The following is a 27,230-nucleotide window of genomic DNA, read 5'->3' as shown; positions in this document are numbered from 1 at the left end:
CCGGAGCACCCGGAGGAATCCCACGCAGACACTGGGAGAACGTGCAAACTCCACACAGTCAGTCACCTGAGGCGGGAATTGAACCCGGGTCTCTGGGGCAGCAGTGCTAACCACTGTGCCACCGTGCCGCCCAGATGCTGGAGATCAGAGCTGAAAATGTGTTGCTGGAAAAGCGCAGCAGGTCAGGCAGCATCCAAGGAACCCTTCTAAGGACTCATGCCCGAAACGTCGATTCTCCTGTTCCTTGGATGCTGCCTGACCTGCTGCGCTTTCCCAGCAACACATTTTCAGCTATAGCCCTGGGGGCTAAAGGGAATCCGAGGGAATGGGGATGGGGAGAGGGGAAGCAGGAACAGGCTCCATTGAGGAAGGGTCACTACTGGACCCGAAACTCTGAAATCTCTTTCTGACTTCACCTGTTGAAAGAGCAGCGCTCCGAAAGTTTGTGATTTCAAATAAACCTGTGGGACTACAAGCTGGTGACTCTGATTTCTCCCTGCAGACGCTGAGCTTTTCCAGGGATTTCTGGGTGTTTTTTGTCACAAGCTGTTGAGTTGCATGACCAGTTATGATGGTACTGGATGGCGGAACAGGGTGGATGGGCCGAATGGCCTGCTTTGTCAGAAATAGTGGGAAATGCTCAGTGCCCTCAGACAGCATCTGTGGAGTAGTGCACCTTTTTCAAAATCTTGTTCATATTTGAGGTGGGGTTGGAGGTGTGACGTTGGGAACAGGAAAGGTTAAAACAGTAGGGTGTCTATTTGTGAAAGGTGGGGCAAGGTGGACTGATTGGAGATTACTGTCGGTTTATTTCTACAGGGGTGTGTGTGTGGGTGGAAGGAGAGAGAGTGAGAGAGAAGGAAGGAGAGAGGGAAGGAGGGGGGAAGAGAGAGAGGGGAGGAGGGGAAGAGAGAGAGGGGAGGAGGGGGAGGAGAGAGGGGGGAGAGAGGGGTAAGGAGGGGGAGGAGAGAGGGGGAGAGAGGGGGGAGAGAGGGGGAAGGAGGGGAAGGAGAGAGGGGGAGAGAGGGGGGAGAGAGGGGGAAGGAGGGGGAGGAGAGAGGGGGGAGAGAGGGGGGGAGAGAGGGGGGAGAGAGGGGGAGGAGAGAGGGGGAGAGAGGGGGAGGAGGGGAAGGAGAGAGGGGGAGAGAGGGGGGAGAGAGGGGGAAGGAGGGGAAGGAGAGAGGGGGAGAGAGGGGGGAGAGAGGGGGAAGGAGGGGGAGGAGAGAGGGGGGAGAGAGAGGGGGAAGGAGGGGGAGGAGAGGGGGAGGAGAGAGGGGGAAGGAGGGGGAAGGAGAGGGAAGGAGAGGGGAGAGGGGGAAGGAGAGAGGGGGGAGAGAGGGGGAAGGAGGGGAAGGAGAGAGGGGGAGAGAGGGTGAAGGAGGGGGAGGAGAGAGGGGGAAGAGAGAGGGGGGAAGGAGGGGAAGGAGAGGGGGGAAGGAGGGGAAGGAGGGGAAGGAGAGAGGGGGAGAGAGGGTGAAGGAGGGGAAGGAGAGAGGGGGAGAGAGGGTGAAGGAGGGGGAGGAGAGAGGGGGAAGAGAGAGGGGGGAAGGAGGGGAAGGAGAGGGGGAGAGAGGGTGAAGGAGGGGGAGGAGAGAGGGGGAGAGAGGGTGAAGGAGGGGAGGAGAGAGGGGGAAGAGAGAGGGGGGAAGGAGGGGAAGGAGGGGAAGGAGAGGGGGAAGGAGAGGGGGAGAGAGGGGAAGGAGAGAGGGGGGAGAGAGGGGGAAGGAGGGGAGGAGAGAGGGGGAGAGAGGGTGAAGGAGGGGGAGGAGAGGGGGAAGAGAGAGGGGGGAAGGAGGGGAAGGAGGGGAAGGAGAGGGGGAAGGAGAGAGAAGGAGAGAGGGGGAGGAGAGAGAGGGGAAGGAGAGGGCGTGAGAAGGAGAGTTGGGGGAGGGTAGGAAGAAGAGAGAGAGACAGATAGATAGAGAGAGAGAGAGAGACGGGATTTTGTTTTCTGATTTATTTTCAAATTTCGCTTGGATAATGAGTTGATGAGTCAGAATATAAAGGGCTGGGCTTTGGTGAGAGCTTACTTTCCGCGAGAATGGGATTTTACACAGACAGGTGTGTGATACTGAAACCACCACCGTTATTTGTCAGCACATGCGTTAGTCATCAGGTCTCTCTCCGCAACTTGTCTCATTTTTAAGAACTGGTTGGGTAGGTCTTACCTCCAGAGAGAGAGAGAGAGAACGCAGGAGACCAGATCCAGACAGGGTACTTTCTCATTGCAGGTGACACAGGTGTCTCTCTTGAACAGGGGAGACTGACAGAGATTAGAGAGAGGGAGCAGGGGGGTGCAAGACAACAGCTGGGCCTTTTAATAAAATATTGAACCTTTCGAACACAAACCCGGAGACAAGATGCCCCGGGCTTTTCTGGTGAAGATACGGAGTGACAACCTGAGGACTCGGAGCTGGGGAGAGATACCTGACCAAATGCGAGCTGACATTTACATCCCCCGTAAGTACCCAGCTCTCGGGCGGCAGGTACACAGAGAGAGAGAGAGAGAGAGAGAGTGGGAAAGGTATACACACACACACACACACACAGAGAGAGAGAGAGAGGGAAAGGTACACACACCCACACACAGAGAGAGAGAGAGAGAGTGGGAAAGATACACAGAGAGAGAGAGAGAGAGTGGGAAAGGTACACACACCCACACACAGAGAGAGAGAGAGAGAGAGTGTGGGAAAGGTACACACACCCACACAGAGAGAGAGAGAGAGAGAGAGTGGGAAAGATACACAGAGAGAGAGAGAGTGGGAAAGGTACACACACCCACACACAGAGAGAGAGAGAGAGAGAGTGTGGGAAAGGTACACACACCCACACACAGAGAGAGAGAGAGAGAGAGAGTGGGAAAGGTACACACACCCACACACAGAGAGAGAGAGAGAGAGAGTGTGGGAAAGGTACACACACCCAAACAGAGAGAGAGAGAGTGTGAAAGGTACACAGAGAGAGAGAGAGAGAGTGGGAAAGGTACACACACCCACACACAGAGAGAGAGAGACAGAGAGAGAGTGTGTGGGAAAGGTACACACACCCACACAGAGAGAGAGAGAGACAGAGAGAGAGTGTGTGGGAAAGGTACACACACCCACACAGAGAGAGAGAGAGACAGAGAGAGTGTGTGGGAAAGGTACACACACCCACACAGAGAGAGAGAGAGACAGAGAGAGAGTGTGTGGGAAAGGTACACACACCCACACACAGAGAGAGAGAGACAGAGAGAGAGTGTGTGGGAAAGGTACACACACCCACACAGAGAGAGAGAGAGTGTGTGTGTGAAATCCGAAATCCAACTTTGTGAAGCAAGAAATACCTAGCCTTTTGTACTTTGCAAACGGGACATTTTTCTTTCGTTTTAAGAAATTTGACACAGCGAAACTGAATTTGTTCATTTTAAAAAGATTTGAAAACTGATGCTGGAGTTTTGAGTTTGAGACATGAATGTTGTGATGACAGACAGAGGGAGGAGTCATCAGCTCGCTGCTTCTTCCATTTCGCCTCTTGATGAGACATTTATTGACACTGGAACTGATAAACCCAAAAGGTCCATATTTTAAAATAATCGGTGCTTATTTCAGACCGACTGCTGGGAAGGGCTGCCACAGGGACTGGGTGAATTTATTTTCTGTATTGTTACCCACGCCTCCTGGTCTAAGACCAAGGCGATTTTAAACAAAACAAAACTAACGGGAATGAAAGTGCGTGAAAAGTTTTTTTTGAAGAATCATTAACCCTGACTTACAGCGCAGGATATCCTACACCAAGCAGCGGAATATGAAGATGAACCTTTTCGCTGAATGACAGACTGACTCACACCTCCCTCCCTCCCACCCGGCCTGAAAAGATCCTGCAGAGCAGTCTTTCTATCCTCAGACAACAACCTGATCCTCTGACAGTGACAACTCTGCTAAGACCCAGCACCCTGCCCCTCAGCCCAACAACTCCCAGTCTGTCGGCAGTGACATCCCATCAGAAACCACTCCTCATTAACTGTAACCTCCTCCAGCCCCTACACCTCTCCCAATCTGTCCCCTTACAGCCCCTACACCCCCTCCCTATCTCTGTAACCCCTGCCAGCCCCTCCCTACCTCTGCCACCCCCTCCAGCCCCTAAACCCCCTCCCTATCTCTGTCACCCCCTAAACCCCCTCCCTATCTCTGTCACCCCCTTCAGCCCCGACACTCCCTCCCTATCTCTCTAACCCCCTGCAGCTCCTTCTTATCTCTGCCACCCCCTCCAGCCCCTACACCCCCTCCCTATCTCTGTCACCCCTACACCCCTCCCTGTCACCCCCTCCAGCCCCTACACCCCCTCCCTATCTCTGTAACCCCCTACAAACCCTCCCTATCTCTGTAACCCCCTCCAGCCCCTACACCCCCTCCCTATCTCTGTAACCCCCTCCAGCCCCTACACCCTCTCCCTGTCTCTGTAACCCCCTCCAGCCCCTACACCCCCTCCCTATCTCTGTAACCCCCCTCCAGCCCCTACACCCCCTCCCTATCTCTGTCACCTCCTCCCACCCCCCCACACCCCCTCCCTATCTCTGTCCCCTCTCCAGCACCTATACCCCCTCTCTATCTCTGTAACCCCTCCAGCCCCTACACCCCCTCCCTATCTCTGTAACCCCATCCTGCCCCTACACTCCTTGTGATTTGAGTGAAGATTTGTAGCTCAGGTTGAGGTTCAGGTTGTAAGTTTGATCACTGAGCTGGAGGGTTTGTTTTCAGACGTTTCGTCACTATGTTAAAGAACATAGTCAGTGAGTCTCTGGTGAAGCACTGGTGTTCTGTCCCACTTTCTGTTTATGTATCTTGGTCTGTTGTCGGGGGTGATATCATTTCCGGTTCTTGTTCTCACTGGGTAGTAAATGGGATCTAAATCGATGTGTTTATTCATGGAGTTCCAGGCCTCGAGGAATTCCCTTGCGTGTCTCTGTTTAGCCTGTCCGAGGTTGGCTGTGTTGTCCCAGTCAGAGTGGTGGCTTTCTTCGTCTGTGTGTAAGGATACTAGTGATCGCTGGCCTTGCCGTTTGGTGGCTAGTTGGTGTTTGTGTATCCTGGTGGCTAGTTTCCTGCCTGTCTGTCCGGTGTAGTATTTGTTTCAGTCCATGCATGGTATTTTATCAATGACATTTGTTTTGCTGGCTGTTGGTACAGAGTCCTTTAGGTACATAAGTAGCTGTTTCAGTGTGTTGGTGGGTTACCGTGATGCCAAGAGGTTAGAGTAGTCAGTTAGTCATCTCCAAGTTGTCTTTGGTGTACGGTAGTGTGGTTAGAGTCTCTGGGCGTGTTGTGTCGACTTGTTTGGGTTTATAGCACATAGAACATAATAGTGCAGTACAGGCCCTTCAGCCCTCGATGTTGCGCCGACCTTTGGAACCAATCTGAAGCCCATCTCTCCTACACTGTTCCATCTTCATCCATATGTTTAAGCAATGACCATTTAAATGCCCTTAATGTTGGCGAGTCTCCTACTTTTGAAGGCAATGCATTCCACACACTTACTACTATCTGAGTAAAGAATCTACCTGTGACATCTGTCCGATGTCTATCACCCCTCAATTTAAAGCTATGCTCCCTCGTGCTAACCCTCACCATCTGAAGAAAAAGGCTCTCACTGTCCATCCTATCTAATCTTCTTATTATCTTATACGTCTCAATTAAATCACCTATTATTAACCTTCTTCTCTCTAATGAAAACAGTCTCAAGACCCTCAGCCTTTCCTATTAAGACCTTCCCTCCATACCAGGTAATGTCCTAATAAATCTCCTCTGAACCCTTTCCAAAGCTTCCATATCCTTCCAATAATGTGATGACCAGAACTGTACGCAATACTCCAAGCGCAGCTGCACCAGAGTTTTGTACAGCTGCAGCATGACCTTGTGGCTCCGAAACTCAATCCCTCTACCAATAAACACCAACACACCGTATGCCGTCTTAACAACCCTATTAACCTGGGTCTATCAACCTGGGTGAGAACTTTCAGGGATCTATGTCCATGGACATTGAGATCTCTCTGCTTGTCTACACTACCAAGAACCTTACCATTAGCCCCAGTACTCTTTATTCCTGTTGCTCCTTCCAAAGTAAAACACCTCACACTTTTCCACATTAAATTCCATTTGCCACCTCTCAGCCCAGCTCTGCAGCTTATCTACATCTATCTGTAACCAGCAACATCCTTCAGCACTATCCACAATCCACCGAACTTAGTGTCATCCACAAATTTACTAACCTATTCTTCTATGCCGTCATCGAGGTCATTTATAAAAATTACAAATAGAAGTGGCCCCAAAACAGATCCTTGTGGTATACCACTAGGAATTGAACGCCCGGATGAACATTTCCCATCAACCACCACCCTCTGTCTTATTTCAGCTAGCCAATTTCTGATCCAAACTGCTAAACCACCCTCAATCTATGCCTCTGTGTTTTGTGCAATAGCCTACCATGGGGAACCTTATCAAACACCTTACTGAAGTCCAGATACACTACATCAACCACTTTACCCTCATCCACCTGTTTGGTCACCTTCTCATAGAACTCAATAAGGTTAGTGAGGCACGACCCACCCTTCACAAACCACGTTGACTATCCCTAATCAACTTATTCCTCTTTAGATGATTATAAATTCTGTCTCTTACAACCTTTACTCACAACTGAAGTAAGGCTCACTGGTCTATAATTCCCAGGGTCGTCTCTACTCCCCTTCTTGGACAAGGGGACATTTTTTATCTTCCAGTCTTCTGGCATTATTCTTGTGGACAATGACGACATAAAGATCAAAGCCAAACTCTCTGAAATCTCCTCCCTGGCTTCCCAGAGAATCCTAGGATAAATCCCATCCGTCCCAGGGGACTTATCTATTTTCACACTTTCCAGAATTGCTAACACCTCCTCCTTGTGAACCTCAATCCCATCGAGTCTAGTAGTCTGTATCTCAGTAAGGGTGGACATGAGCAAATGCAAGGTCTTGCAATTTGGCAAAAAGAATAAAAGCATAGACTACTTTCTAAACGGTGAGAAAATTCATAAAGCCAAAGTACAAAGGGATCTGGGAGTGCTGGTCGAGGATTCTCTAAAGGTAAACATGCAGGTTGAGTCCGTGATTAAGAAAGCAAATGCAATGTTGTCACTTATCTCAAGAGGGTTGGAATATAAAAGCACCGTTGTGCTACTGAGACTTTATAAAGCTCTGGTTAGGCCCCATTTGGAGTACTGTGTCCAGTTTTGGTCCCCACACCTCAGGAAGGACGTACTGGCACTGGAACGTGTCCAGTGGAGATTCACACGGATGATCCCTGGAATGGTAGGTCTAACATACGAGGAACGGCTGAGGATCCTGGGATTGTATTCATTGGCGTTTAGAAGATTAAGGGGAGACTTAATAGAAACTTACAAGATAATACATGGCTTGGAAAGGGTGGATGCTAGGAAATTGTTTCCGTTAGGCGAGGAGACTAGGACCCGTAGACACAGCCTTAGAATTAGAGGGGGTCAATTCAGAACAGAAATGCGGAGACATTTCTTCAGCCAGAGGTTGGTGGGCCTGTGGAATTCATTGCCACGGAGTGCAGTGGAGGCTGGGACGCTAAATGTCTTCAAGGCAGAGATTGATAAATTCTTGATGTCACAAGGAATTAAGGGCTACGGGGAGAATGTGGGTAAGTGAAGTTGAAATGCCCATCAGCCATGATTGAATGGTGGAGTGGACTCGATGGGCCGAATGGCCTTACTTCCACTCCTATGTCTTATGGTCTTAATATTCTCCTTGACCCTAATCTTACTCTAGTCATTCTTTTCTTCCATATATACCGCTAGAAAGCTTTTGGGTTTTCCTTGATCTTATTCTCCAATGACTTCTCATGTCCCCTCCTGACTCTGCTGAGCTCTCTCGTTAGGTCTTTCCTGGCTAACTTGTAACTCTCAAGCGCCCTAACTGAGTCTTCACGTCTCATCCTAACATAAGTCATCTTTTTCCTCTTGACAAGAGCTTCAACTTCTTTAGTAAACCATGGCTCCCTCGCTGGACCCCTTCCTCCCTGTCTGACAGGTACATACTTATCAAGGACACACAGTAGCTGGTCCTTGAACAAGCTCCACATTTCTATTGTGCCCATCCCCTGCTGTTTCTTTCCCCATCCTATGCATCCTAAATCTTGCCTAATCGCATCGTAATTGCCTTTCCCCCAGCTATAACTCTTCCCCTGCGTTATATACCTCTCACTTTTTATTGCTGAAGAAAACATTACCAAATTGTGGTCACTATCACCAAAGAGCTGCAAATCTAATACCGGGTTCATTACCCAGTACCAATTCCAGCCCCTGGTTGGCCTGTCTACATACTGTGTCAGGAAATCCTCCTGTACACATTGGACAAAAACTGACCCATCTAAAGTACTTGAACTATAGTATTCCCAGTCAATATTTGAAAAGTTAAAGTCCCCCATAACAACAACCCTGTTACTCTCACTCCTGTCCAGAATTATCTTTGCGATCCTTTCCTCTATATCCCTGGACCAATTCGGAGGCCTCCAGAATTCTCCGAACAGGGTGACCTCTCCTTTCCTGTTTCTAACCTCAGCCCATACTACCTCAGTAGACAAGTCCTCAAACGTCCTTTTTGCCCTGTAATACTGTCCTTGATTAACAATGCCACACCTCCTCCTCTTTTACCATCTTCTCTGTTCTTACTGAAACATCTAAATCCCAGAACCTGCAACAACCATTCCTGTCCCTGCTTTATCCATGTCTCCGAAATGGCCACAATATCGAAACCCCAGGTACCAACCCATGCTGCACGTTCACCCACCGTATTCCAGATTCTCTCAGTGTTGAAGTAGACACACTTCAAACCAACTTCCTACCTGCCAGGGTCCCCTTGTGACTTGGCAACCTTATTTCTGACCTCACTACTCTCAACCACCTGTATACTGGAACTACAATTCAGGGTTCCATCCCCCTGCTGAATTAGTTTAAATCCTCCCAAAGAGCATTAGCAAATTCCACCCCAGGAGATGGGTACCCCTCTGGTTCAGAGCTGAAAATGTGTTGCTGGAAAAGCGCAGCAGGTCAGGCAGCATCTAAGGAACAGGAGAATCAACATTTCAGGCATAAGCCCTTCTTCAGGAATCATTCAGCCCCTACACCCCCCTCCCTATCTCTGTCACCCCCTCTGACCCCTACAGCCCCTCCCTATCTCTGTAACCCCCTCCAGCCCCTTCACACCCTCCATATCTCTGTCACCCCCCCAACCCCTACACCCCCTCCCTATCTCTGTAACCCCCTCCAGCCCCTACACCCCCTCCCTATCTCTGTCACCCCCTCCAGCCCGTACACCCCCTCCCTATCTCTGTCACCCCCTCCAGCCCCTACACCCCCTCCCTATCTCTGTAACCCCTTCCAGCCCCTACACCCCCTCCCTATCTCTGTCACTCCCTCTAACCCCTACACCCCCTCCCTATCTCTGAAACCCCCTCCAGCCCCTACACCCCCTCCCTATCTCTGCCACCCCCTCCAGCCTGTACACCCCCTCCCTATCTCTGTAACCCCCTCCAGCCCCTACCCCCCATCCCTATCTCTATAACCCCCTCCAGCCCCTACACTCCCTCCCTATCTCTGTAACCCCCTCCAGCCCCTACACCCCCTCCCTATCTCTATAACCCCCTCCAGCCCCTACACTCCCTCCCTATCTCTGTCACCCCCTCCAGCCCCTACACCCCCTCCCTATCTCTGTAACCCCCTCCAGCCCCTACACTCCCTCCCTATCTCTGTAACCCCCTCCTGCCCCTACACCCCCTCCCTAGCTCTGTAACCCCCTCCAGCCCCTACACCCCCTCCCTATCTCTGTAACCCCCCTCCAGCCCCTACACTCCCCTCCCTATCTCTGTAACCCCCTCCAGCCCCTACACCCCCTCCCTATCTCTGTAACGCCCTCTAAGCCCTACACCCCCTCCCTATCTCTGTAACCCCCTCTAAGCCCTACACCCCCTCCCTATCTCTGTAACCCCTCCAGCCCCTACACCCCCTCCCTATCTCTGTAACCCCCTCCAGCCCCTACACCCCCTCCCTATCTCTGTAACCCCCTCCAGCCCCTACACCCCCTCCCTATCTCTGTAACCCCCTCCAGCTCCTACACCCCCTCCCTATCTCTGTAACCCCCTCCAGCCCCTACACCCCCTCCCTATCTCTGTAACCCCCACCAGCCCCTACACCCCCTCCCTATCTCTGTAACCCATCCAATCCTAGCGTCCCGAATTCCCACCTCTCCTCCCTGGGGCTGTGTGCTTGGGAATTTCTCCCTCACTCTGTCAGCTTCTCTCCCCTGTCTCTTTCTTTCAGATGTTCTGTACAACTGACCTTTGCCCTGAGAGGATGGCCGCCTGTTCTGAATATTCCCCGCCATGGTTCAGGGTGAGGTCCTGTCTGATTGACAGTCCTGGGGAGTGCCTTGCACTGTCACATTTCACTAAAAGTGGTGTATTCCTGTCGGCTGCTGGTACTAATTGGAATCCTTTACCCTGCCCTATCCTGAAGGAACTATCCCGTCAGCTGACAACTGACAAATAACATTCATGCCATACAAATACCAGGCTATGACAGTCACCAAGAGACAGTCTAACCATCTCCCCCTGACATTCAATGGTGTTCCCGTCACTGAGTCTCCCTCCCATCAACATCCTGGGGGTTACCATTGACCAGAAACTCTACCAGACTCACCACATCAACCCAGCGGCTCCAAGAGCAGGTCAGAGGCTGGGAATCCTGCAGCGAGTGACTCCCCTCCTGACCCCCCCCAAAGCCTGTCCCACCATCTACAAGGCCCAAGGCAGGAGGGGGAGGGAACACTCCCCACTTGCCCCTGGGTGGGGGCAGCTCCAACAACACTCAAGAAGCTCGACACCATCCAGGGACAAAGCAGCCCCCGCTGGATTGGCCCCACCCCCTCCCTCCCTCCCCCCACCGACGCTCAGTAGCAGCAGTGTGTACCAGCTACAAGATACACTGCAGAAACTCACCAAAGACCCTCAGGCAGCACCTTCCAAACCCACGGCCACTTCCATCCAGAAGGACAAGGGGCAGCAGGTACACGGGAACCCCACCCCCTGCAAGTTCCCCTCCGAGCCCCTCCCCATCCCGACTTGGAAATATCTCGCCGTTCCCTCAGTGTGGCTGGGTCAGAATCCTGGGATTCCCTCCCTAAGGGACACTGTGGGTCTACCCACAGCACATGGACTGCAGCGGGTCAAGGAGGCAGCTCACCCCCCACCTTCCCAAGGGGGCAATTAGGGACAGGAAGTTAGGAATTCATAACATACACACACACACACACACACACACACACACACACACACTCATACACACACACGCACACACATACACACACACGCGCACACACATACACGCACACACAGATACACACACACATACACGCACACACACACACTCATACACACATACACACGCGCGCGCACACACACGCACACACACACGCACACACACACGCACACAGATACACACACACATACACGCACACACACACACTCATACACACATACACACGCGCGCGCACACACACATATACGCACACATACATACACACGCACACATACACACACACACACGCACACACATACACGCGCACACACACACTCATACACACCCACGCACACACACACACACGCACACACATACACACACACGTGCGCACACACACACATACATGCGCGTGCACACACATACGCACACATACACACATACGCACACATACATACACACGCACACATACACACACACACGCACACACATACACGCACACATACACACGCACACACATACACACACACACACGCACACACATACACACACACGCGCGCGCACACACTCACACACACAGTTTTCGCTCAGTGTGGCTGGGTCACAGTCCTTGCATTCCCTCCCTAAGGGGCATTGTGAGTCAAGAAGGCAGCTCACCCCCACCTTCTCAAGGGGGCAACTTGAGACCGTCCCAGCTCGGGGAATGAATGGGAACAGAAATTGAGGGAGATTTGTGACAAATTGTATTCTTCAGATGCCCAGGATATCATTCAATACCAAGACAGTGAAGTGGATGTGTCACCCCTATGTCTGTCTGTGGAGGAGAACGCAGAGAAGGAACTTTCCTATGATACAGACTCCAGTATATCTGCACAGGACATTGACAATGGAACCCACAACAACATCCACCAGGGCTTCACACGCTCCAAGATAAAGGTACAGACTATATTTATACTTAGCAACTCCCCACCATCTCAGTCCAACTCAGGCCATCCCTGAAACATCACAGCCAGCAAGAGGGTCATGTTTTCAAACGCGCTCTCTGTTGGATTGTGGGAAATGCAGCAACCCCAACTGCTGCAAAGCAAGATCCCACACACAGCAATGTGGGAATGACCCCAGGCATCGGGTTTTCAGTCATGTTGGTCGATGGATAAATATTGGCACCAGGACCCCGGGGAGAACCCAACCTCTTCTGCTCGTCCAGTACTGGCTGTGGGATCATTTACACTGCTTACCCATCCAAATCCCCGTCCGCAGACAGAGCAGCTCGGGTCTCGGCTTAGTGTCTCATCTACAAGATGTTACCTCTGACAGTGCTCGCTCCCTCAGCACTGACCCTCTGACAGTGCCCACTCCCTCAGCACTGACCCTCCCACAGTGCCCGCTCCCTCAGCACTGACCCTCTGACAGTGCCCACACCCACAGCACTGACCCTCCGATAGTGCAGCACTCCCTCAGCACTGACCCTCCGACAGTGCAGCACTCCCTCAGCACTGATCCTCCGACAGTGCCCACTCCCTCAGCACTGACCCTCCCACAGTGCCCACTCCCTCAGCACTGACCCTCCGACAGTGCAGCACTCCCTCAGCACTGATCCTCCGACAGTGCCCGCTCCCTCAGCACTGACCCTCTGACAGTGCCCACTCCCTCAGCACTGATCCTCGGACAGTGCCCACTCCCTCAGCACTGATCCTCCGACAGTGCGGCACTCCCTCAGCACTGACCCTCGCACAGTGCCCTCTTCCTCAGCACTGACCCTCCGACAGTGCCCACTCCCTCAGCACTGAACCTCCGACAGTGCCTGTTCCCTCATTACTGATCCTCCGACAGTGCTCGCTCCCTCAGCACTGACCCTCCGTCAGTGCCCACTCCCTCAGCACAGATCCTCGAACAGTGCCCTCTCCCTCAGCACTGACCCTCCGACAGTGCCCTCTCCCTCAGCACTGATCCTTGGACAGTGCCCACTCCCTCAGCACTGATCCTCGGACAGTGCCAACTCCCTCAGCACTGATCCTCCGACAGTGCCCACACCCACAGCACTGACCCTCCGATAGTGCAGCACTCCCTCAGCACTGACCCTCCGACAGTGCAGCACTCCCTCAGCACTGATCCTCCGACAGTGCCCACTCCCTCAGCACTGACCCTCCCACAGTGCCCACTCCCTCAGCACTGACCCTCCGACAGTGCAGCACTCCCTCAGCACTGATCCTCCGACAGTGCCCGCTCCCTCAGCACTGACCCTCTGACAGTGCCCACTCCCTCAGCACTGATCCTCGGACAGTGCCCACTCCCTCAGCACTGATCCTCCGACAGTGCGGCACTCCCTCAGCACTGACCCTCGCACAGTGCCCTCTTCCGCAGCACTGACCCTCCGACAGTGCCTGTTCCCTCATTACTGATCCTCCAACAGTGCTCGCTCCCTCAGCACTGACCCTCCGTCAGTGCCCACTCCCTCAGCACAGATCCTCGAACAGTGCCCACTCCCTCAGCACTGACCCTCCGACAGTGCCCTCTCCCTCAGCACTGACCCTCGGACAGTGCCAACTCCCTCAGCACTGACCCTCCGACAGTGCCCTCTCCCTCAGCACTGACTCTCTGACAGTGCCCACTCCCCCAGCACTGACCCTCCAACAGTGCCCACTCCCTCACCACTGACCCTCCGACAGTACAGCACTTCCTCAGCACTGATCCTCCTACAGTGCCCGCTCCCTCAGCACTGACCCTCTGACAGTGCCCACTCCCTCATCACTGACCCTCCCACAGTGCCCACTCCCTCAGCACTGACCGTCCGACAGTGCGGCACTCCCTCAGCACTGATCCTCCGACAGTGCGGCACTCCCTCAGCACTGACCCTCCGACAGTGCGGCACTCCCTCAGCACTGATCCTCTGACAGTGCAGCACCCCCTCAGCACTGACCCTCCGACAGTGCGGCACTCCCTCAGCACTGATCCTCTGACAGTGCAGCACTCCCTCAGCACTGACCCCCTGACAGTGCCCACTCCCTCAGCACTGACCCCCTGACAGTGCCCACTCCCTCAGCACTGACCCTCTGACAGTGCCTGTTCCCTCAGTACTGATCCTCTGACAGTGCCCACTCCCTCAGCACTGACTCTCCGTCAGTGCCCACTCCCTCAGCACTGATCCTCGGACAGTGCCCTCTCCCTCAGCACTGACCCTCCGACAGTGCCCACTCCCTCAGCACTGATCCTCGGACAGTGCCCTCTCCCTCAGCACTGACCCTCCGACAGTGCCCACTCCCTCAGCACTGACCCTCTGATAGTGCCCACTCCCTCAGCACTGACCCTCTGACAGTGCCCACTCCCTCAACACTGATCCTCCGACAGTGCCCTCTCCCTCAGCACTGACTCTCTGACAGTGCCCACTCCCTCACCACTGACCCTCCGACAGTGCCCATTCCCTCAGCACTGCCCCTCCGACAGTGCCCACTCCCTCAGCACTGACCCTCTGACAGTGCCCACTCCCTCAGCACTGACCCTCCCACAGTGCGGCACTCCCTCAGCACTGACCCTCGCACAGTGCCCTCTTCCTCAGCACTGACCCTCCGACAGTGCCCACTCCCTCAGCACTGACCCTCCGACAGTGCCTGTTCCCTCATTACTGACCCTCCGACAGTGCTCGCTCCCTCAGCACTGACCCTCCGTCAGTGCCCACTCCCTCAGCACTGACCCTCCATCAGTGCCCACTCCCTCAGCACAGATCCTCAGACAGTACCCTCTCCCTCAGCACAGATCCTCAGACAGTACCCTCTCCCTCAGCACTGATCTTCGGACAGTGCCCACTCCCTCAGCACTGATCCTCCGACAGTGCGGCACTCCCTCAGCACTGACCCTCGCACAGTGCCCTCTTCCTCAGCACTGAACTTCCGACAGTGCCTGTTCCCTCATTACTGATCCTCCGACAGTGCTCGCTCCCTCAGCACTGACCCTCCGTCAGCGCCCACTCCCTCAGCACTGACCCTCCATCAGTGCCCACTCCCTCAGCACAGATCCTCGAACAGTGCCCTCTCCCTCAGCACTGACCCTCCGACAGTGCCCTCTCCCTCAGCACTGATCCTTGGACAGTGCCCACTCCCTCAGCACTGATCCTTGGACAGTGCCCACTCCCTCAGCACTGATCCTCGGACAGTGCCAACTCCCTCAGCACTGATCCTCCGACAGTGCCCTCTCCCTCAGCACTGACTCTCTGACAGTGCCCACTCCCCCAGCACTGACCCTCCCACAGTGCCCACTCCCTCAGCACTGACCCTCCCACAGTGCCCACTCCCTCAGCACTGACCCTCTGACAGTGCGGCACTCCCTCAGCACTGATCCTCCGACAGTGCGGCACTCCCTCAGCACTGACCCTCCGACAGTGCGGCACTCCCTCAGCACTGATCCTCTGACAGTGCAGCACCCCCTCAGCACTGACCCTCCGACAGTGCGGCACTCCCTCAGCACTGATCCTCTGACAGTGCAGCACTCCCTCAGCACTGACCCTCCGACAGTGCCCACTGCCTCAGCACTGACCCCGACAGTGCCCACTCCCTCAGCACTGACCCTCTGACAGTGCCTGTACCCTCAGTACTGATCCTCCGACAGTGCCCGCTCCCTCAGCACTGACCCTCTGACAGTGCAGCACCCCCTCAGCACTGACCCTCCGACAGTGCGGCACTCCCTCAGCACTGATCCTCTGATAGTGCAGCACTCCCTCAGCACTGACCCTCCCACAGTGCGGCACTCCCTCAGCACTGACTCTCCGTCAGTGCCCACTCCCTCAGCACTGATCCTCTGACAGTGCAGCACCCCCTCAGCACTGACCGTCCGACAGTGCGGCACTCCCTCAGCACTGATCCTCTGACAGTGCAGCACTCCCTCAGCACTGACCCTCCGACAGTGCCCACCGCCTCAGCACTGACCCCCTGACAGTGCCCACTCCCTCAGCACTGACCCTCTGACAGTGCCTGTTCCCTCAGTACTGATCCTCCGACAGTGACCGCTCCCTCAGCACTGACTCTCCGTCAGTGCCCACTCCCTCAGCACTGACCCTCTGACAGTGCCCACTCCCTTAGCACTGACCCTCCGACAGTGCCCTCTCCCTCAGCACTGACCCTCCGACAGTGCCCACTCCCTCAGCACTGATCCTCGGACAGTGCCCTCTCCCTCAGCACTGACCCTCCGACAGTGCCCACTCCCTCAGCACTGACCCTCTGATAGTGCCCACTCCCTCAGCACTGACCCTCTGACAGTGCCCACTCCCTCAACACTGATCCTCCGACAGTGCCCTCTCCCTCAGCACTGACTCTCTGACAGTGCCCACTCCCTCACCACTGACCCTCCGACAGTGCCCATTCCCTCAGCACTGCCCCTCCGACAGTGCCCACTCCCTCAGCACTGACCCTCTGACATTGCCCACTCCCTCAGCACTGACCCTCTGATAGTGCCCACTCCCTCAGCACTGACCCTCCGACAGTGCCCCACTCCCTCAGCACTGACCCTCTGACAGTGCCCACTCCCTCAGCACTGACCCTCCGACAGTGCCCACTCCCTCAGCACTGACCCTCTGATAGTGCCCACTCCCTCAGCACTGACCCTCCCACAGTGCCCCACTCCCTCAGCACTGACCCTCTGACAGTGCCCACTCCCTCAGCACTGACCCTCTGACAGTGCCCACTCCCTCAGCACTGACCCTCCAACAGTGCCCACTCCCTCAGCACTGACTCTCTGACAGTGCCCACTCCCTCAGCAGTGACTCTCTGACAGTGCCCACTTCCTCAGCACTGACCCTCCGACAGTGCCCACTCCCTCAGCACTGACCCTCTGACAGTGTGGCACTTCCTCAGCACTGACCCTCTGACAGTGCCCACTCCCTCAGCACTGACCCTCCGACAGTGCCCACTCCCTCAGCACTGACCCTCTGACAGTGCCCACTCCCTCAGCACTGACCCTCCGACAGTGCCCACTCCCTCAGCAGTGGAATGCAGGATGTTGTAGTGGAATACAATGGGGCTTGGCTCTGCAGCGTGAGAGTTGACCCTCTCGCTGCCTGACTCCAGCTGGATTGTGTTTCCCCCTTTGGTTTGGCACTTGGTACAGGGATGTGGTAATGTGATTGAAATGCCCACACGTTCTGACGGAGAGCTGTGTGATTGTCCAGGTCACCCGGGGGTCGTGTTCGGACGAGATTCTCAGCTGCCCGTTCTGCCAGAAAACCTTCCAGTACCAGCGCATGCTCAACAGGCACCTCAAGTGTCACAACGATGTCAAAAGACATCTCTGCAACTTCTGCGGGAAAGGATTCAACGACACGTTTGACCTCAAGCGACACGTCCGAACGCACACAGGTAAAGGAACGGTCAATGCCCCTTTCTCCTTCTGCTCCTGTTTGGAAAGGGGCCCCTGGCATCTGCAGCTGACAGGGTCCTGCTCCTCAGGAGGGTGGTAGTGTCAAGGGCAGGGAGAGGCTCAGCAGCTGTAAACCAGCGCTGAAAGGGTTAAACCGCACTCTGTTTTCGGGAGGCTATTATTAAGCTGAGGAGGGTCAGAGGAGATTTACCAGGATGTTGCTGGGTATGCGCGGTTCCTTTCTGAATTAATAACTTTATTCATTCAGGGGGTGAGGGTATTGCTGGCCAGAGGGTAGCATTTATTGCCCATCCATCATTGTCCAGTGGGTCTGGAGTCACGTGTAGACCAGACCAGGTCAAGCTGCAGTTTCCTGCCCCAAAGGACATGAGTGAAGGAGATGAGGCTTTCCAACAATCGATTCATGGTCATCATGAGACACTTAATTCCAGATTTTTATTGAATTCAAATTGCACCATGCCAGTGGTTTTGAACCCGGCTCCCCAGATTGTTATCTGGGTCTCTGGATTAACAGCTGAAAATGTGTTGCTGAAAAAGCGCAGCAGGTCAGGCAGCATCCAGGGAACAGGAGATTCGACGTTTCGGGCATAAGCCCTTCTTCAGGAACGTCGAATCTCCTGTTCCTTGGATGCTGCCTGACCTGCTGCGCTTTTCCAGCAACACATTTTCAGCTCTGCTCTCCAGCATCTGCAGTCCTCACTATCTCCTCTCTGGATTAACAGCCCAGCGCTAATACCACGAGATCATCACCTCCCCAGTTAGGTGGATAAACTGGGACTATTTTCTACCGGAACGTAGGGGGTTGCGAGGCGACCTTTTTTGAGGTTTATATAATCACGAAGGGTGTACATAGTGTCAGTTCCCTAGAGTGGGGGATTTCAAGACCAGGGGGCACATGTTTACGGTGAGAGGGGAGAGAGACATGAGGGGGCAAACTCCTTACCCAGAGGGTGGTCTGTGTGTGGAATGAACTTCCTGAGGGAGTGGTGGGTGGGGGTACATTCGGATAAGGACCTGGATAGGAAAGGGTTGGAGGGGGATGGGCCAGGAGCAGGCAGCTGGGACTAGTTTAGTTTGGGGTTAGGGTCGGCACGGACTGGTTGGGCCGAAGGGTCTGTTTCCATTTGAGTGCCACAGATTAAAGAACATCCAGATTGTGGGGTTTACAATAATTGAAAAATATGATTGGGTTGACAGAGAGAAACCTTTCCCTCTGGTGAGTGAAGGGGGGGTGGGAAACCAGATGAAGGGGTAAGACAGTCAGGTTTTCGCTGCCATGATCCAGTGGGTGGATGTCAGGGAGTAACCCCAAGCCGTGCTCTCATCAGTGTGATCAGTGCTTTTTTATCAAGCCAGCGAGATTAAGGGTTACAATCCTGGACAGGTAAATAGACTTCTAATATAGATCAACCATGAAATAATGGGAATAGTGCAACTCATTTCAGAGGCTTAATGGTTTCTGCTGTCTCCCTGTATCTCATTACTGACCCTCCGACAGTGCCCACTCCCTCAGCGCTGACCCTCCGACAGTGCCCATTCCCTCAGCACTGACCCTCCGACAGTGCCCACTCCCTCAGCACTGACCCTCCGACAGTGCCCGGTCCCTCAGTACTGACCCTCTGACAGTGCCCGCTCCCTCAGCACTGACCCTCTGACAGTGCCCACTCCCTCAGCACTGACCCTCCGACAGTGCCCATTCCCTCAACACTGACCCTCCGACAGTGCCCACTCCCTCAGCACTGACCCTCTGACAGTGCCCACTCCCTCAGCACTGACCCTCCAACAATGCAGCACTCCCCCAGGACTTGACCCTCCGACAGTGCGGCACTCCTTCAGTGGTGCAGCTCCTGATTGTGGGTGTGTGTGAGTGTGTGTGTGTGCTTAGTTTTATGATTAAAGACGCTTGATGTAATGTTACTGACCTTTGCTTCTGTCCGAGTAGGGATCCGGCCCTATAAATGTCACCTGTGTGAAAAGGCCTTCACACAACGCTGCTCACTCGAGTCCCACCTGAAAAAGATCCATGGGGTGCACCAGTCCTACGCCTACAAGGAGAGGCGGACTAAACTGTACGTGTGTGAGGAGTGTGGCTTCACAGCTGAGAGCCAGGACGGTCACCTCATCCACCTGAAGGAGGAACACCCCAACAGCCCGATCCTGCTCAAAGCCTCGAAGAAAGCAACAGCGATGAAGGCTGGCTCCAATTAGCTCTCACAGCATGGAATCTCTGCTCTCCTCCCCATCCAACACACTCCCATCCATCACCACAGGGCTCTCGGGAGGTGGGGCTGATCTCTACCGAAGCCCCCTCCCCCCCACCATCCGGACAGCATGGTGGCTCAGTGCCTCCCAGCACCAGGGTCCCAGGTTCAATTCCACCCTCGGGGCGACTGTCTGTGTGGAGTTTGCACATTCTCCCCCTGGGTCTGGGTGGGTTTCCTCCGGGTGCTCCGGTTTCCCTCCCACGGTAGGTGTCTTTTCCCTGGGAGGGGGGGATTTCAAGGCCATGGGACACATCTTTCAGGTGAAAGGAGAGAGAGAGAGATTTAAAACAGACCTGAGGGGCAAATCTTTTACCCAGAGGGTGGTCTGTGTGTGGAGTGAACTTCCTGAGGGAGTGGTGGGTGTGGGTACATTTGGATAAGGACCTGGATAGGAAAGGGTTGGAGGGAGATGGGTCGGGAGCAGGCAGCTGGGACTAGTTTAGTTTGGGGTTACGGTCAGCACAAAATGGTAGGGCCGAAGGGTCTGTTTCCCTGCTGTCTGACTCTGCGACTCGATGCACAAATTAGGGTTGATTGGCCATATTAAATACCTATGGTGTCCAGGGACATGCAGGCCAGGTGGGTTAGTCCTGGGAAAGGCAGGGATACAGGGATAGAGTGGGGGGTCTACATGAGATGCTCTTCGGAGGGTTGGTGTGACTGGATGGGCCAAATGGCCTCACTTCCACATTGTAGGGAATTGTATCATTCTAATAGCACTGAGCATCATCCCGAGAGGGCTCTCGGGAAAGCAGGGTGAATGGCCAACCCGCTGCCTATTTGGGAACCCCAGCTCAGCGTCACTACGTCAGCCGTGATCCCGGAATTCTGTTTGGCCAGCGTTCCGATTTCCACCATCAGCCCCAGGTCCATGCTACCCCAGTCCCCGCAACCGATGGGAATGATCTCTCCTGTCTCACCTGGAGGCCCATGTCCCGAAACTACTCCGACACGGCAGCGAACTCCCGGTTCTGCCTGACGGGCTATTCGGCGACCAGAGTCATCACCGAGTCACTGTTTGACTGACCCAGTCACTCACTGAGATCCTGGGAACATGAGCCACAGCTAACACTGGGATTGTCACAACAGCATGTTGGGGGACACTGCACTTACCCTCAAACAGAGAGTTGGGGAAAATAATCTTTGCTGTTCATCACCGGCTTGGAAAATCTACCAAAAAAACACCAAGATTTACGCGGGGCAGTTTACACAATATTTCAATGCCCTGAGTAGCTTTAACACTGTGTCTGTAATATAATGATCAGGATCTGAGAGGACCGTGTATCATATTGTTCTGCTCCGTCTGTTTCGAAGCCACTTTGAGGCTGGGACAATTTTCAAGGGGTTTTTATCAATTGTACAGTTCGGGTGCATGTGTTGTGTATGATATAGTTTATACGCTGAGATTATTGGTCTGTGTTATCTGTGCAATATCTTCACTTCAGTTCAAACTGTCCCACATCAATCACTCCCCAGGACAGGGACAGCACGGGGTTAGATACAGAGTAAAGCTCCCTCTACACTGTCCCACATCAATCACTCCCCAGCACAGGGACAGCACGTAGCTAGATACAGAGTAAAGCTCCCTCTACACTGTCCCCACATCAAACACTCCCCAGGACAGGGACAGCACGGGGTTAGATACAGAGTAAAGCTCCCTCTACACTGTCCCCCCATCAAACACTCCCCAGGACAGGGACAGCACGGGGTTAGATACAGAGTAAAGCTCCCTCTACACTGTCCTCCATCAAACACCCCCAGGGACAGGGAACGGGGTTAGATACAGAGTAAAGCTCCCTCTACACTGTCCCCCATCAAACACTCCCAGGGACAGGGACAGCACGGGGTTAGATACAGAGTAAAGCTCCCTCTACACTGTCCTCCATCAAACATTCCCAGAACAGGGACAGCACGGGGTTAGATACAGAGTAAAGCTCTCTCTACACTGTCCCCCCATCAAACACTCCCAGGACAGGGACAGCACGGGGTTAGATACAGAGTAAAGCTCCCTCTACACTGTCCCCCCATCAAACACTCCCCAGGACAGGGACAGCACGGGGTTAGATACAGAGTAAAGCTCCCTCTACACTGTCCCCCCATCAAACACGCCCAGGACAGGGGCAGCACGGGGTTAGATACAGAGTAAAGCTTCCTCTACACTGTCCCCCCATCAAACACTCCCAGGGACAGGGACAGCACGGGGTTAGATACAGAATAAAGCTCCCTCTACACTGTCCCCCATCAAACACTCCCAGGACACGGACAGCACGGGGTTAGATACAGAGTAAAGCTCCCTCTACACTGTCCCCCCATCAAACACTCCCAGGACAGGGACAGCACGGGGTTAGATACAGAGTAAAGCTCCCTCTACACTGTCCCCCATCAAACACTCCCAGGGACAGGGACAGCATAGGGTTAGATACAGAGTAAAGCTCCCTCTACACTGTCCCCCCATCAAACACTCCCAGGGACAGGGACAGCACGGGGTTAGATACAGAGTAAAGCTCCCTCTACACTGTCCCCCATCAAACACTCCCAGGACAGGGACAGCACGGGGTTAGATACAGAGTAAAGCTCCCTCTACACTGTCCCCCCATCAAACACTCCCAGGACAGGGACAGCACGGGGTTAGATACAGAGTAAAGCTCCCTCTACACTGTCCTCCATCAAACACCCCCAGGGACAGGGACAGCACGGGGTTAGATACAGAGTAAAGCTCCCTCTACACTGTCCCCCATCAAACACTCCCCAGGACAGGGACAGCACGGGGTTAGATACAGAGTAAAGCTCCCTCTACACTGTCCCCCATCAAACACTCCCCAGGACAGGGACAGCACGGGGTTAGATACAGAGTAAAGCTCCCTCTACACTGTCCCCCATCAAACACTCCCCAGGACAGGGACAGCACGGGGTTAGATACAGAGTAAAGCTCCCTCTACACTGTCCCCCATCAAACACTCCCCAGGACAGGGACAGCACGGGGTTAGATACAGAGTAAAGCTCCCTCTACACTGTCCCCCATCAAACACTCCCCAGGACAGGGACAGCACGGGGTTAGATACAGAGTAAAGAAACCTTTCAGGAGGTGTTGAGTCTGACATGTTGGGAGGTTGAAACTTGGAACTTGAAGAAATTAATTACCTGAAAGGAACATGGGAAAGTGGGATGTGGAATTCCGGGTGGAATTTGGGAACACGTACTTAACTGCTTCATTACTTTGGCCTGAGAGAACTGGATGGTTTCTATCCAGGTAGATCTCTATGACACTGAGTAACCCTCTCCAACAGCCCGTACACCCCCTCCCTATCTCTGTAACCCCCTCCAGTCCCTACACCCCCTCCCTATCTCTGTAACCCCCTCCAGCCCCTACACCCCCTCCCTATCTCTGTAACCCCCTCCAGCCCCTACCCCCCTCCCTATCTCTGTAACCCCCTCCAGTCCCTACACCCCCTCCCTATTTCTGTAACCCCCTCCAGCCCCTACACCCCCTCCCTATCTCTCTAACCCCCTCCAGCCCCTACACCCCCTCCCTATCTCTGTAACCTTCTCCAGCCCCTACACCCCCTCCCTATCTCTGTCACCCCCTCCAGCCCCTACACTCCCTCCCTATCTCTGTAACCCCCTCCAGCACCTACACCCCCTCCCTATCTCTGTAACCCCCTCCAGCACCTACACCCCCTCCCTATCTCTGTCACCCCCTCCAGCCCCTACACCCCCTCCCTATCTCTGTAACCCCCTCCAGCCCCTACACCCCCTCCCTATCTCTGTAACCCCCTCCAGCCCCTACACCCCCTCCCTATCTCTGTAACCCCCTCCAGCCCCTACACCCCCTCCCTATCTCTGTAACCCCCTCCAGCACCTACACCCCCTCCCTATCTCTGTCACCCCCTCCAGCCCCTACACCCCCTCCCTATCTCTGTCACCCCCTCCAGCCCCTACACCCCTGTCATCTCTTCCACCCCAAGTGTGATCTCTGCCCTCCTCCTTGTCCTGTTGAGCACTACCACCCGAGTCCCATTGCTCTGCCCCTGGTGGCCATGTCTTCAGCCCTCCTTTCCATTCTGAAACCTCTCCGTGTCTCTCTCTCTCTCTCTCTCTCCTACGTTAAGATGCTTCTTATTACTGCCCTCTCTGAGTAAGCCTGCAGTCACCAGCGCCTAATGTGGTGTGGCTGAAATGATCGTCTAGTTCAGCTCTGTGAAGCGATATGGGATGCTACATAAATGCAACCTGTTCTTTCCAGGTTTTTGGTATTTGGGGGAAAACTTTATAATGAATTTTTTTTTCAAGAACCATTTTTTATGACAATTTATCTGCAGCTCCTGGACTATTATTTAATTTCATAAAGACCAAATGCCTGATTTTGGACAGTCAGCGATATTGAATGCTAGTTGGTGACCAGGGCACAGGCAGGAGAGGAGAAACTGCATTTGTGTAGTGCCCCAGGAGGAAACAGCTATCTACTGACACCTACTGGTGGGTATGAGGGTGTGCAGGCATCAGAACAAGGAGAGAATAGCGCCCAAGACTTGACAACGTCCCTCTTGAACAAAGGCAGAGGAAGGGCAGGGGAGTCGAGGGACAATGCACTGCTGCAGGGTCAGTCCTGAGGGAGCGCAACAGTGTGGGAGGGTCGACACGGAGGGAGTGCGGCATTACTGCAGGGTCTAGGCTGAGGGAGCACTGCATTACTGCAGGGTCTAGGCTGAGGGAGCGCTGCATTACTGCAGGGTCTTGGCTGAGGGAGCGTTGCATTACTGCAGGGTCTAGGCTGAGGGAGCGTTGCATTACTGCAGGGTCCAGGCTGAGGGAGCGCTGCATTACTGCAGGGCCTAGGCTGATGGAGCGCTGCATTACTGCAGGGTCCAGGCTGAGGGAGCAGGTCATTACTGCAGGGTCTTGGCTGAGGGAGCGTTGCATTACTGCAGGGTCGAGGCTGAGGGAGCGTTGCATTACTGCAGGGTCTAGGCTGAGGTAGCACTGCATTACTGCAGGGCCTAGGCTGATGGAGCGCTGCATTACTGCAGGGTCTTGGCTGAGGGAGCGCTGCATTACTGCAGGGTCTAGGCTGAGGGAGCGCTGCATTACTGCAGGGTCTAGGCTGAGGTAGCACTGCATTACTGCAGGGTCTAGGCTGAGGTAGCACTGCATTACTGGAGGGTCTAGGCTGAGGGAGTGTTGCATTACTGCAGGGCCTAGGCTGAGGGAGCGCTGCATTACTGCAGGGCCTAGGCTGAGGGAGCGCTGCATTACTGCAGGGCCTAGGCTGAGGGAGCACGTCATTACTGCAGGGTCCAGGCTGAGGGTGTGCTGCATTTCTGCAGGGTCCAGGCTGAGGGAGCACTGCATTACTGCAGGATCTAGGCTGAGGGAGCACTGCATTCCTGCGGGATGAAGGCTGAGGGAGCACTGCATTCCTGTGGGATCTAGGCTGAGGGAGCACTGCATTACTGCAGGGTCTTGGCTGAGGGAGCGCTGCATTACTGCAGGGTCTAGGCTCAGGAGGCGCTGCATTCCTGCAGGATGTAGTCTGAGGGATCGTTGCATTACTGGAGGATCTAGGCTGAGGGAGCTCTGCATTACTGCGGGGTCTAGGCTGAGGGAGCGCTGCATTACTGCAGGGTCTAGGCTGATGGAGCGCTGCATTCCTGTGGGATCTAGGCTGAGGGAGCGCTGCATTCCTGCGGCGTCTTGGCTGAGGGAGCGCTGCATTGCTGCGGGATCTAGGCTGAGATAGCACTGCATTACTACAGGGTCTAGGCTGAGGTAGCACTGCATTACTGCAGGGTCTAGGCTGAGGGAGCACTGCATTCCTGCGGGATGTAGGGTGAGGGAGCACTGCATTACTGGAGGGTCTTGGCTGAGTGAGCGCTGCATTACTGCAGGGTCTAGGCTGATGGAGCGCTGCATTCCGGTGGGATCTAGGCTGAGGGAGCGCTGCATTACTGCGGGGTCTTGGCTGAGGGAGCGCTGCATTACTAGAGGATCTAGGCTGAGGGAGCGCTGCATTACTGCGGGATCTAGGCTGAGGGAGCGCTGCATTACTGCGGGATCTAGGCTGAGGGAGCGCTGCATTCCTGCAGGTTCTAGGCTGAGGGAGCGCTGCATTCCTGTAGGGTCTAGGCTGAGGGAGCACTGCATTCCTGCAGGGTCTAGGCTGAGGGAGCGCTGCATTACTGCAGGGTCTAAGCTGAGGTAGCGCTGCATTACTGCAGGGTCTAGGCTGAGGGAGCGCTGCATTACTGCGGGATCTAGGCTGAGGGAGCGCTGCATTACTGCGGGATCTAGGCTGAGGGAGCGCTGCATTACTGCAGGGTCTAGGCTGATGGAGCGCTGCATTCCTGTAGGGTCTAGGCTGAGGGAGCACTGCATTCCTGCAGGGTCTAGGCTGAGGGAGCGCTGCATTACTGCAGGGTCTAAGCTGAGGTAGCGCTGCATTACTGCAGGGTCTAGGCTGAGGGAGCGCTGCATTACTGCGGGATCTAGGCTGAGGGAGCGCTGCATTACTGCGGGATCTAGGCTGAGGGAGCGCTGCATTACTGCAGGGTCTAGGCTGATGGAGCGCTGCATTCCTGTGGGATCTAGGCTGAGGGAGCGCTGCATTCCTGCGGCGTCTTGGCTGAGGGAGCGCTGCATTGCTGCGGGATCTAGGCTGAGATAGCACTGCATTACTACAGGGTCTAGGCTGAGGTAGCACTGCATTACTGCAGGGTCTAGGCTGAGGGAGCACTGCATTCCTGCGGGATGTAGGGTGAGGGAGCACTGCATTACTGGAGGGTCTTGGCTGAGTGAGCGCTGCATTACTGCAGGGTCTAGGCTGATGGAGGGCTGCATTCCGGTGGGATCTAGGCTGAGGGAGCGCTGCATTACTGCGGGGTCTTGGCTGAGGGAGCGCTGCATTACTGGAGGATCTAGGCTGAGGGAGCGCTGCATTACTGCGGGATCTAGGCTGAGGGAGCGCTGCATTACTGCGGGATCTAGGCTGATGGAGCGCTGCATTCCTGCAGGTTCTAGGCTGAGGGAGCGCTGCATTCCTGTAGGGTCTAGGCTGAGGTAGCGCTGCATTACTGCGGGGTCTTGGCTGAGGGAGCGCTGCATTCCTGCAGGGTCTAGGCTGAGGTAGCGCTGCATTACTGCGGGGTCTTGGCTGAGGGAGCGCTGCATTACTGCAGGGTCTAGGCTGAGGGAGCGCTGCATTACTGCAGGGTCTAGGCTGAGGGAGCTCTGCATTACTGCAGGATCTAGGCTGAGGGAGCGCTGCATTACCGCAGG

The 27,230-nt window shown here is 54.6% G+C and overlaps 1 protein-coding gene across 1 annotated transcript; it reads left to right on the top strand.

Annotated features, from left to right (window-relative positions):
* The first annotated feature begins 1,913 nt into the window (after positions 1–1,913).
* Positions 1,914–21,563, top strand: LOC132836149 (putative transcription factor Ovo-like 1). Its single transcript, XM_060855470.1, has 4 exons — positions 1,914–2,460; positions 12,083–12,264; positions 17,486–17,672; positions 19,637–21,563. The coding sequence occupies exons 1-4, from the start codon at positions 2,361–2,363 to the stop codon at positions 19,900–19,902; spliced, it is 735 nt and encodes a 244-aa protein (XP_060711453.1). The 5' UTR covers positions 1,914–2,360; the 3' UTR covers positions 19,903–21,563.
* Positions 21,564–27,230: the final 5,667 nt, after the last annotated feature.

This window comes from Hemiscyllium ocellatum, chromosome 46 (genome assembly GCF_020745735.1).
Source record: "Hemiscyllium ocellatum isolate sHemOce1 chromosome 46, sHemOce1.pat.X.cur, whole genome shotgun sequence".
Lineage (NCBI taxonomy): Eukaryota > Metazoa > Chordata > Chondrichthyes > Orectolobiformes > Hemiscylliidae > Hemiscyllium > Hemiscyllium ocellatum.
This window is presented reverse-complemented; position numbering and strand designations above follow the sequence as displayed.

Bases quoted from the DNA above. Each gene is read 5' to 3' on its own strand.
- LOC132836149 (XM_060855470.1), top strand. From the start codon at position 2,361: ATGCCCCGGGCTTTTCTGGTGAAGATACGGAGTGACAACCTGAGGACT. The intron at 2,461-12,082 runs GTAAGTACCCAG...TGTATTCTTCAG, and splicing joins AGCTGACATTTACATCCCCC to ATGCCCAGGATATCATTCAA. The intron at 17,673-19,636 runs GTAAAGGAACGG...CTGTCCGAGTAG, and splicing joins ACACGTCCGAACGCACACAG to GGATCCGGCCCTATAAATGT.